The sequence below is a fragment of the Monodelphis domestica genome, chromosome 7, assembly GCF_027887165.1.
Source record: "Monodelphis domestica isolate mMonDom1 chromosome 7, mMonDom1.pri, whole genome shotgun sequence".
Classification (NCBI taxonomy): Eukaryota; Metazoa; Chordata; class Mammalia; order Didelphimorphia; family Didelphidae; genus Monodelphis; species Monodelphis domestica.
Genome location: NC_077233.1, coordinates 209,223,109 through 209,236,040, shown reverse-complemented (window position 1 = coordinate 209,236,040; position 12,932 = coordinate 209,223,109). Strand labels below are relative to the sequence as shown.

Below are 12,932 nucleotides of genomic sequence, written 5' to 3'. Positions count from 1 at the left end.
CTTTATAGTACGTTCAGGTTTGCAAAGCACTTTACAAATATCTTATTACAGCCTGACAACCACTCTAGGAGGTATTATTATCCTCATTTTTACAGATAAAGAAATTAAGGCAAATGAAGGTTCAGTGACTTGGGTCTTGGGCTGGATTTGAACTCAGGAATTCCTGACTCTAGGCCCAGACCTCTATCTACTCTGTATAAATGAAGATTTTGAACCTTAGACTCCATTCCCCAGAAGTCCTTGGTATTTCCCAGAATTCCCTATAATCTTTCCTGTGTCTCCATGTTGGTGAGATCATGTTTTTGATATTTAACTGGCAGTACCGCCTCCCACAGCTCTCTTCCTTTGCGATGATGCAGCAAGTATGGTGGTAAGCTAAACATGGGGATTTTAAATGGGCTAATCAGCCATGGGCATGTGGTTTTATTTTGTATCCTCTTTATTCCTTAATTTCTAATGATCCTTAATAAACCTCATAAAATATAATATTTTTATTATTAGAGATATAAATTTAATTTTTACAGTTTTAATTTAGATTTCTTGGTGATATTCTAGACCCAAATAAGCTTTACTTTGTTTAAAAGTATATTTGCCAAGGTTGAAAGATTTGCTATGTCTGTAAAAATTGTGACAAATATCCATCAAGTTCATAGGGTGTTTTTTGTCATACAACAATGAAATATGATAGTGGGTTTGTTTGCTATTGTAATTAAATGGGCTATTATAATTTTGGGAATTTTGATGCTTTTTGAATGTGCATTACATGCTGTACTACTGTTCTTTATAAAAAAATGTTACTTTGTGAAAATCATTTGCTTTGCGCTCACAGTGGATCATGGCCAGGTTTGAAGAGGAGATGGATCTCATTTTTTGGAGAGAAAATTTTGTATTCTACATTTCCTTAGCTGTCACAGTGTGTGTCAATGATTATAAGCTATATTTTTTATTTTTAAAACTTTTTTATTATTGTTTTTGCTTGCATGTGCAATATACTATTTCAGTTTTTTTTTAATTTTTCTCTCCTTTTTGAATTTGAAGTACACGTCACCAGTATTGAGATTTAACTTCTTTGATTTTGCAGTAATATAAGTTTAAAATATATTTGCTATAATGTCAGTGCATACCCAAAAAGCCTCAGACTATAAAAATGATGCCACTGATTGTTAAAAAAAATTATGGGATTTTGCTTAATGATTCTGTCTGATTCCAGGAGAAGGGAATATAAAAAGAGCCACTGCACAGTGCCAAAGAAGCACAAAGCTAAACTGCATAGTGCCAATAGAGCACAAGGACAAAGAGACCAACCAATCCTGATAGGATTGATGAAAATTTTGAGCCATAACAAGAGGACTTGAACTTGTTTGGGGTTCAAGGTTGTGGTTGTTTAACATGTGTTAAAGGCTAGTCTTCCTTGCCCCACATTCTACCAAGTATCTCAAACTTGGCTCCTACCTGGCTCTATAATCTAGTTCCTTTTCTATCTTTCATGCTGTGGCAAACTTTCTATAGTGCTGGCTACTGACTGGGTAAATGCATAATTGCTTGAATCACTTTAATTAGGCCCTGATTCAAGGACCTGTTATAGATTTGTTTTTCATTTACTCAGAATTTTTACACAAAAGACTTTGATAGTCTATATTTCATCCAGAAATTATTTTTATTTGAATTTTTTTTATATTTTTGATTTCTCTTGCCAATTGATTCATACACCTCATAACTCAGCCATGCATCCCTAAGTGATCCCTGTGTTTTTCAATCACCCTCTTCAGTGGGGTATGTATAAATATTATGTTAAACTGCAAAGTTTAAATTCCTTTTGAGAGTAATTTTAGGTTAAGAAACATACTACCTCTCCAAATCCAGAAAGTGAACTGTTTGGAGAAGGCACCATGAAGATGCCTCCACAGACTACAAGCTGCATCAGAAAGATCCAGAGTGAACTTTGGGATGTGGTGATTTGAACTGTGTGGGGTTTAAATGCTTTGTATGTATACTCTTATGCCAAAAGGGACTGCCCCCTAACTGGCTTTTTGTCAATGTGCCTAGCAATTATTGATTGGTCTTGTTCTCTTCTCCTCTCATCCTCAAATTATTGTAATTTCATAGCTGGTATGTTTACAAGACCCACTGGAGAGACTAGTCTTCCTCCGGTCTCGGGGGAATGTATAAATGGAGGTTTTGAACCTTAGACTCCATTCCCCAGAAGTCCTTGGTATTTCCCAGAATTCCCTATAATCTCTCCTGTGTCTCCACATTGGTGAGATCACGTTTTTTGGTATTTAACTGGCAGTACCGCCTCCCACACTCTCTTCCTTTGAGATAATGCAGCAAGTATGGTGGTAAGCTAAGCATGGGGATTTTAAATGGGCTAATCAGCCATGGGCACGTGGTTTTATTTTGTATCCTCTTTATTTCTAATTTCTAATGATCCTTAATAAACCTCATAAAATATAATATTAATATTTTATTAGAGATTTAAATAGAGATATAAATTTAAATTTTACAACTCTCTGTACCACCTAGTTGCCTATTATTGCCCACTTTACGTTGCATATGATCATGACCTCCATTGTGTGAGAGAAGTCATTGTCCTCTTTTCTACAGATGAGGAAACATATGCTCATATAACGTAAGTGATAATACATACTTACATACATACATACATACTATATTTTTATTTTATATGAAAAGTTTAAGTAATTTTAAGGGTAAGAAATTTGCTACCTCCTGGAATCCAGAGACCGAACTTGTGGAAGATCCCATGGAGATGCCCGCTGAGACCATACACAGGAGATCCTGAGCAAACCAGATGTGCAGAATTGAACTTTGGGGGGCTAAATTAATTTGTTTTGTTAAAATACATTTGTTTTATATGTACTTTGTTGTGCAAAAGGGGACTGCCCCCTAATTGATTTTGTTCTTATTTCCCTTTTGTTTCATTATCCCCAGGTTGTTGTATTTTCCCATTGTAAGAATGTATGTATCTTTAGTCTGTTATGTTTGTTATGATCAATTGGGGAGAATGGTCTCCCGAAGGATCACAGGGGACAAGTGGGTTTTAAAATGTTGTGGCTGGGGGAACTGCATTACCCAGTGTGCCCCAGGGGTCCCTCCCCCTTCCTTCCTTCCTGGTGTGGGACTGGTCTTGAATGGACCAATCCCTGGCTAGGGAGAGGCCATGCCCCTCTACTTTCGGATGTGGGATTGGTCTATATAAGGACCAATCCCATGCCTAGGAGGTAACTTTGAATCTAACTAGATTCAAAGTTTAGGGAGTTAATTTCAGCCAGGGGAAACTTTTTTCTTACTTTATTAAAAATAAGATTAAAGTTTTTCTTATTTTAATCATTTCAATACACAATCAATGAGCTGATTAATACAGATATTAACTGGCAAGTGGCCAATCTCAAAAAAGCTTCAATAACTACCTTTCAGGGGATGGTTCCCAAATCCACAGCTCCAAGCCTGACCTCTTTTTTCCCAGACCAATATCTGCAACTGTTTTCACAAATCACCAGATGGCAAAGTAGAAACAGAAAGAATCCAATTTGGGGGGAAGGAACCCCCAAATCCCAGGAACATTGGAGCCCAAACCTCAAGCTTCTAGGTCAAAGAAAAGGAGTTAAGGATGGAACATTTCTGACTCTAGGCCCAGTGCTCTATCCATGGTGCAAATTAGCTGCCTTGGGAAAGGCACAAGAGAGAAAAATAGGACACTAAAATACTATAAGCAGCCAAAAAGACAATTCAAACACCAAAGAGCCACAGTCAGAATCAGATATAATTTAGTAGCCACCAATAAAAGGAGCAGAGAACTTGGAATATGATATTTCAGAAGGTTAAGATATAGGCTTATAATAAAGAATAACTCACCCAGAAAAAATGAGTATAATTCTAAAGGGGGGAAATTGATTTCTAATGATATCAGAACTTTTTAGCATTACTGATAAAAAGAGCTGTGCTGAAGGTCACATACAGGAGTTAAAACATAAAAATGTAAATGTGAATAAATAATTATAAGGGACTAAACAGAAGATACATTGCTTAGACTTAATTGTGGAGAGATGATGTGTCCCTTCTGAATCCTATTTATTATCAGGGGTCATAGCGATCTAATTAGACAAGATCTAAGAGTGGTTCTCTTATGTCTTGATCATCTTTAGAAGAATGGAAAGAGAGGGGAATAGGAGTACACCAGAGAGGGAGGAGTTTAGGAAAAAATATTTCATATAATTAGGGTACACAAGGAGATAGCTATACAAATGTGGAGGGAGTAGGAAGAAAGAGCTGACATCTGAACCTCACTCTCATTTGAAATTCTCAAAGAAGGGGAAGATTACACATAGTTATGTACAGAAAGATATTTTACTCAACAGGGAAAACAGGAGTGAAAAAGAAGGGGATTGAAATCAGAAGGGGGGGGGGGGGTAGATTAAGTGAGTTACTTTTAAACAAAAACTCCAAGAAGCACAAAAATATTTATAGCTCTTTTTGAGATGGCAAAAGTATGGGACACTGGAGAGCAGCTAGATAGCAGCTAGGTAGGATTGAGAGCCAGGTCCAGAGACAGAAGTCCTTGGTTCAAATGTGGCCTCAGACACTCCTAGCTGTGTGACTCTGGGAAAGTTACTTAACTCCCATTGCCCCAGCCTTATCATTCTTCTTCCTTGGAACTAATACACAGTATTGATTCTAAGATGGAAGGTAAGAATTTGTTGTTTGTTTTTAAATGTAATCTGAACAGGTTGCCCATAAATACAGAAATGGCAGAACAAATTAATGTTCAAATTACATAAATGTGATGGAAAACATACTGGTAAGAAATGATGAAGGGGATGGTTTCAGAGAAACCTGGCAAGACTTCAATAAAATGATGCAGAGTGAAGTAAACAGAAACAAAGGAGCATTTATAAGATGACAATATGATAAAGACAAATAACTTTGAAGGAATTAGGATCAGCATAATCACCAACTATGATTCCAGAGGACTAATGATGAAATGTGCTATTTACCTCTTGATAGAGGTGAAAGACTCAATTTGTTTTGCTTGACTATGTTGTTTGGTCATTTTCAGTCATGTCTGATTCTTAATGGTGCAATTTTGGGTTTTCTTGATAGACATACTAGAATGGTTTGACATTTCCTTCTCCAGCCATTTTAAAAATGAGGAACTGAGGCAAATAGAGTTAAGTGACTTGCTCAAGGCCACACAGCTGGTAAGTGTCTGGGACCAGATTTGAACTTAGGAAGATTAGTCTTTCTGACTTCAGACCTGACACTCTATCCATTGAGCTGCCTAGCTGCCCCTTGTAAGAGAAGTTTTGTTTTAATTTTGCTCTCATTTGGGAGTGGGATGGACTGGGAAAGATGGATTTTTGCTGTCTGAAAATAATTTCAAATAAAGTTCATTTGTCTTTATTCAGCTATAATTGTATTAATAAAACTATCATTTATATTTTTGTCTTTACACTTTGTCTCACACATAAAGCTTCTAGAGGACAGGAATTTGTCATATGATTATAGATTTAGAGATGGAAGAGACTTCAGAGGCTATCTAATACAATGCCCTCACTTTACAGTTGGGGAAATGAAATCCTAAGGATCTTAAGTGAATTGGTCAAAATCATAAAGGTAATAAGCAACAGAGGTTGATTTGAAACCAAATTCTCTGAGATCCAAGAGTTAGCACTCTGGGCACACACAGCCCTACTTCTGTTTACCTGACTTTATACAGCTCCCAACAGAACGCAGACCAACAAAAATTAATATTTAACAATTATGGGCATACACTCTGTAACATTATAAGTATAGCACAGATAACACAGGAAGAATACAACTGGTTCTATAAAACTGAACACAACAAAAAGGTTTTTCATCAGAAAAGTGTATTTTAGGATAGCTACTTTAAAACAGAAAAATGTTTGGAAAGTGGCAAAGTTCATAATTTCAAGCCTAAACATGAAATAAAGAGGCTAGAGATGAGAGTTTTGCAAAAGTTTCCTCCTCCCATAAGAATGTATTTTCTTCCTTTTACATAGCACCTTTGACCTGCTTTTAATTGCTGCTATAGCCCAACCACTCCCTTTTTCCTACAGCAATGCAGAAACAAACCAGATTTCTTGATAATTTTCCCCAAGTTATTCACAAATGAATTTTCCTTTAAATGGCATGATTGTCATACTATTTAACCAACAAATTTGTGTTAGGCATTCCATTTTTAACTTGAGAGACAAACAGCAACTTGAGAGACAAACATGTGATATACCATGACAATTTTAATTTGCTGGTACATATATTCTCCATGATGACAAAGGAAAAGTAGAAAGAAAAGGAAAAAATTCAATGAATAAAATGAAAAAAAAAATAAAATGATAACATCACATTTTTTTTTAAACCCTTACCTACCATCTTCGAATCAATATTGTGTATTGGTCCCAAGGCATAAGAGGTCAGGGCTAGGCAATGGGGGTTAAGTGATTTGCCTAGCTTCACACAGCTAGGAAGTATCTGAGGCTGAATTTGAACCCAGGACTTCCTGTCTCTCGGCCTAGCTCTCCAGCCACCTAGTTGCTCTCCATCACATTTTATTTTAAAATGTCCTTTTCCAGTCAACCTTTCATAAGTGACTCAAGTTCTACTTCTTTTTTTTACCCTCTATTTGATAACAACATAGACTCCTCTCTTTAATGACTTTTCTTACTGATTAAAATGTTACCAAGGAATAAAAGGGCTAAAAATTTTCAAGGAAGGAGAGTAAAGGACAGAAGTAAATTACCTAACTAATCAAAAGTAACCATGCCCCAAAGTAAGGATGTGCATCACAGAATATAATAGATGTGTTTCCTTTAAAGCTATGTAAATCATTCTTCCAAAGACTGTTTAGTGAATGTCTAATGTCTGCAAATCATATTAGATGTCATAATTCCATTTTTTTAGCTGAATATTTTATATTATCTAGGTCAATGGTTCTCAAACTTTTTGCCTCCGTATTATTACTGAGGATCCCTCAAAGAACTTTTTATGAGTTGTTATATCTACCAGTATTTATCATATTAGAAATGAAAATGTCTTAGTATTATGAAAATAGTTTTTACTTCGGATCCCTCTGAAAGGGACTTGTAAACTCCTAAGGGTTCTTAGACCACTTTTGATAACTATACTGGAAGAACTCACTAACAAAAACAAAACACAGGGAATACTTTCTTAAATTCATGGATCCTGAGCTGTACAAAACACTAAGTCCCTAAATTACATTTCTAAGCTTCAATTTTCAGACACAGTATCTGAATTTCTTAAAGTAGCTTATTCTTGTAACATACAAATAGTTACTGTTAAGTGATTACATTTATTCCACTGTTGGATCTGATCCACCATATTCAGCTGAAACATATTTCTCTGCAGGTCAAATAGCTTATTGTCAAGAGATATCCTATGGTGATGACAATTAAGAAATCTTGGCTAGGGGAAGCTAGGTAGCACAGTAGGCAGAGTGCCAGCCTGGAGATGGGCTCAAATATTACCTCAGACACTTCGTAGCAGTATGACCCTAGGCAAGTCACTTAACCCCCATTGCCTAGCTCTTGCCATTCTATCTTAGAGTTGTTACTAAGACAAAAAGGAAAGGTTGTATTTTTTAAAGAGCTATTGGTTATATAAATGGTGAGAGTTGGTCTCTATGAATTCCCCAAGTTCTTAAATTGCATCTCTTGGTTTTCAAGATCAGCTGCAAAGCTTCCAAGTAAAACTGAATTTTCAAAGCTACAAATTTCTGTTTGATGGTGGAAGCATCCTTATAAAAATTGCATTTGTTTTATAAAGTTTGTATAGGGTAGAAGTCTTAAGAAGCACTAAAATGTACTGGAAATATGTTCCAGACTACTGCGATATCATTACAGTGTATACATTTCTAATTCTTGCTAATAGCAGAAAATAAGTGCTGCTCTACTAACAGTCAATGACCAGCAGAATTAACTGAACCAATTAAACTTCTTTTATTGTTTTCAGATGCCTTTTACACATTATTAAGCCAGTCATCTCTTCTTTCAAAATATGGCACAAATTATAAGAACCAAACAATTAAATCATAAGAATTATTCTGAGATAACCATTAACAACCTTCAACTTATAAATACATATACAAATCCTCAAAACCCAGCTAAACCCTCAAAATCCAGATGGTCTGGACACGTCATCCGCATGGACCCACAGCGAATACCAAGACAGGTATTCTATGGTGAACTGTCAGCTGGACTCAGGAAACAAGGCCGACCAAAGAAAAGATTCAAGGATCAGCTAAAGTCAAACTTGAAGTGGGCTGGCATTACATGAAAGCAATTAGAACTTGTTGCCTCTGTCAGAAGCAGCTGGCGAGCCCACATTAACCATGCCGCCGCCACCTTTGAAGATGAACGACGTCGATGTCTTGTTGCTGCGCGTGAACACCGACACCAGGCCACAACCACACCTCCCGTAACAACTGGTGTCCCAGGCCCCATGTGCCACAAACTTTGCACCTCAGTCTTTGGACTTCAAAGCCACATGAGGGTACATCAATAGATGATAATGCACAAAGACAATTGTCATTCTCGGTCACCGAGAGACTACCACTATGTATATACATACACATATATGTGTGTATTGCTACTTTTAAAATGACCATTGGCCATTTCTGATTCATACTGCATCTTTAATTATATTAAGCAAAAATTAGTATAGCATGGATAGATTGATATGTATAAAAAAGATGTAGAAAAATAACATAGATTAAAGTGATTTTCAACTAGTTTGTATACATGGTTATTGTGACAAAAAGGGAAAGATTGCTAAATTCCAAATGGAGGCCAGCTACCTTGTTTGCTATATATACAGCAACTCTAAGTGTATTATTGCTTAAACAGGATCTTAACACAATCTCCTTGATTCACAATTGCAAGACTATGAAACAGAACTAGGTTACAATGCCATATTAATTTATAATATTGAAGCTACAGTTCCTGGCACAGTAATAGTTTTTTTAATTGTTTATACAATCTGGGAAACATTTAATTCACTATGAACAAAAACCCAAATTTAAGCAGTCAAAATTTATTATGGCCCTATGCTTAGTACTGGCTAGTCTTTAAATAATAAAGAAGAAAATGAGATGCTTACAGTAAATGAACTTCAAAGTCTACTGGTAAGCAATGTTTAAATCAATTCAACTTTTGCCACTGGACTTGTCCCTTCACTAAAGAATCTACTGGTCAAATTTCAGGTTACTGGGAACTTAAGTAGATGGCAGGAAGAATTGCTGCTAGAATCAAAAAGAATGTCAAATTTGTTAATCTGATAAGTAACAAGAAACTTCTAAGCTAAAGATAGCCTGCTATTCAATCTCAATTCTAACCTGTAAACCTGTTACAAATATATTCAAATAAACAATCCTGCTGTACACAAAGTACACAAAGACCTAGCAGATCATTTTTACCGTAACAAATAATAACTAGTAAAATATTTTTTATCATCCAGAATAATTTTTAAAAAGGCAAATTTTACAATTTTAAAAGCACATTAACTCAGTTGAACTGTATTAGCAACCATTTGATCTAAACAGGATAGGTAATATATTATCCCAATTTCATAGATGAGGATGGCTTATGACATGACATGAATGTCTTTAAAAGACACTAAGTAATTTTCCCAAATGTCACAAAGCAAGTAAATATTAGAGCTGGCCCTAGTAACCTAAATTTTCTGACATCATTTCCAATGCTTTTCTACTATACCAAGTCTATAAAGAGCATAAGATCAGGCCCTGAAAGGTCAGACTAACAGGTATAAGTAAGGTCTGAACATCACCAAGTCCCTAAGGGAATATTAGCAATTTGGGATATATCTCTTTACCTCCTTCAGCCTCAGTTTCTTCATCTGTAAAATGAGCAGATTGGACTTGATGATCTCTGAAGTCCATTACAGCTCTAGAGCTGTAATACTAGGATCTTCCATATTTTTCTTCCACACAGAAACACATATTCAACACATAGGAAGTTATGGTCCCCTAGAGGCACCAAATTAGCCCCCCAAAAATTGGCAACTCTTAATTATCATTTTACTGACAATGAGTTGAATTATGTAACTATGTGACCAAGAAGAAGTCAATTCATTTTCTTGTGCCCGTTTCCTCTTCTGTACAGCAGTGATGGCATTTTACTTTCTGAGAGCTTTAAAGAATACTCAGGCAAAGCTGATAAAGAACCTGAGCTTTGGAATGGAAGGCAAATAAATATAATCAACTCAGTTATGTTATTGAAGGTAAGCAGAGGCACAAATAATGCAAAATGATTATTTAATTTTTATTTGTCTTTTTAAGTAGAATCTTTTTGGACTATCTTTCAAAGGCACTTAATCCTTGCATCCCAACCCACCCTAGCCCTGCCCTGCAGCCAGCCCAAGGCCAAACCCTTTGCTTAAAAATAGGTAAATGCCTTCTTTGCCTTTCTTTATACCAACCATTTAGCAAAATGCCTGGCACATGGTAAGAACAAATGTTTGACTATATGAGTGAATGAATGGGTCATTGATGTGCATCCACAAAACTGACAAGTGACTATTGGCCCAAGAATTGATTATATAAAATATTATTTATAAATGTTAATTAAAGCTTCCAATACATAAACTAAAATTGGGCATAATATTACAAAAATGAAACTCTTTATGTAATGCCAATCTATTATTTTTTAAAGTTTTAATGAAGTCCCAGGAGAGATGACAAAATTAGCATTTGAGAAGGATTAAGCTGATGGCAATATGCTCACAACTTTGGAAGAGAGGATAGAGAAAGTTAGGAATAAGTCAAATGGTGAGTAGGGTCTTTTATACTGATACTACTCAACGTCAATCAGGTTAAGATTATTCCACCTAACCAAAATTTCATTTTGTGTCCAGTTATATACTACACAGACTTATTCAAGTTTTCTAAGGATGAAGATGCGATTAATATCACAGGTTGTTGTGGGAAGATCAAATGTCATCAATATTTAGGAAAGGATGAGGTTTAGGCATTGATGAACGTATCCTTAGAAAGATGCCTTGTGGGATGAGAAGTTAAATGATTTGCCCATGGTCCTAGAATTAGAATGTGTTAGCCATGGTATTGGAACTTACTTAGGTCTTCCTTACTCTATGACACGCTCTTTATCTGTATCATGCTGACTCTCCAACAAAAATAACAGCTGATATTTACTTAGTGCTTTTAATTTTGCAAAGTATATTACAAATATCTCAATTTAACCACAACCACCCCAAAAAGTGGGCATTACTATCTACTCACATAGCTCTTTATACTTGCAAAAAAAAATTTTTTTTTAAGGTTGCTAGTTCTTTCTATCCTAAGAGGCGAATCAATCTTATTTTGCCCATTCTGATCCAGAAAGAGGAGAGCCAAACTTGTTCAATGCCACTTGAACTAATACCACACAACAGACAATCAATTAGTTGTACTGATACAGAAAACGGGTAGCAGATACATCAAAGAAAACCAAAGGTCGAAGGATGTGAGAACTAGAAGGGATCTGAATCATCTTCTAATCCAACACCTTCATTTTACAAAGGAGAATGCCACTCTTGAAGAGCTCTGAAAATAAGTCAGTCCGAGACATCTATTCCTCCTCTCTAAACCCGTATGAGCTCGGGCAGTCTGGCTAGACAAATCCGGAATATAAATTTAGTGGGCTACAAGCTCCACTTTAGTATATGAATTCCTAGCCTCTGTCCCTGTCTCGCCCTCCCATTTCCTCCCTCTGCCTGGTAAATAGGCAGAGGATAATGGGCTGCGCCCACGCCCGCCGGTCCCGAACAAGCTAACGTCACCCATCCAGCAGCGCACTGCATGAAAAGTGGGAAAGGTCCTTTGAGACGAACTAGTTCAAACCTCCTGATGAACAGACTAGATAACTGAGGTCTGTTAAAAGTGACACCCTACGTACCCTTCCTGTAGGGATCGGATCACCAACTTCTTTTCCCAAGACCTCTAGTCTACACCGGTCTCCTCTCAGACAGTCAACGAATTCGCTTAGATTCCCTCCCGGTCCACCCTACCAGCCCAGCGTGTAGAGTTTCTCCTCCCCAGCCCTTTTTCTCCCTCCAACTTCTGGGCGATTCTTTCCCATTGAATCCCCTACCTGGTTGCCAGAGAGACCATGATAAATCAACTTTTCCCGCCCTAACAGGAAGTGGCGTAACGCCATTAACTTCCGCTTCGAAGGGGACGGCACGTGTAGGCGCTCGCCCAATTCCAGCGAAAAGAACGTGTACTGCGTGTGCACCGGCGTGCGTGCGCGCGCGCGAACAAAGGACGTCCTCCCGCCCCGAGTCCCGGCGCCCAAATCCCTTAGGCAGCGCTCCCAGGTGACCTGGTGTCTCCGCCCATCTGTGACGTGTACGTGGTGTGAGGTTGCCACCTCCCCTTCCCCGCCTAAATGTGCTCGACTCTTTTTAAGGTCCTTTTTTTTTTTTTAGTTCCCCCCCACCCCACCCCACCCCCCCCCCCCCCCCCCCCCCCCCCCGCCAAAGTGCGAGGGAAACATACATCTACGTCATTTTAGTTCCGCTCTTAATTGGTGCCGGTGGGGATCCGGGGAAGGATCCCGGGAAGTTCCGTCCTGGGGTGAAGAACAGTAGCTACTGTCTCCTTCCGATCTTCTATTTCACACAGGAGGAAACTGGGTTTTGCTCATTTCTCCTGCAAGCTGGAGGAGAACCGAGGGGAAAAAGAGGACTAAAGAGAAAAATGAGAATTGGAGAGAGTTGGGGGGGGGGAGGGGGGAAATGAGTCTTCCTTGGTTCAGGCCTGGCACTCTATCCACTGTGCAAATTTGCTTCACTCAGTTGTACCACTGTCCCTGAAACATACATTAGTTAAAATGTGATATATTGCATGCTTCAGAAACAGTCAC

The 12,932-nt window shown here is 37.6% G+C and overlaps 1 protein-coding gene across 6 annotated transcripts in view; it reads right to left on the bottom strand.

The window, feature by feature from the left end:
* DHRS7B (dehydrogenase/reductase 7B) overlaps positions 1–12,400 on the bottom strand; it is a 78,710-nt gene extending 66,310 nt beyond the window's left edge. For 5 of the 6 annotated variants that reach the window (XM_056806421.1, XM_056806424.1, XM_056806423.1 and 2 more), the window contains exon 1: positions 12,159–12,361. Coding sequence is in view for 1 of the 6 variants with exons in the window: in XM_007498466.3 (XP_007498528.1) it covers positions 12,159–12,178 (20 nt within the window). In the remaining 5 variants the exon portion in view is untranslated. Of the gene's footprint in view, positions 1–12,158 lie in introns of all 6 variants that reach the window. The other variant, XM_007498466.3, reaches the window with a different exon arrangement.
* Between the last annotated feature and the right edge of the window lie 532 nt (positions 12,401–12,932).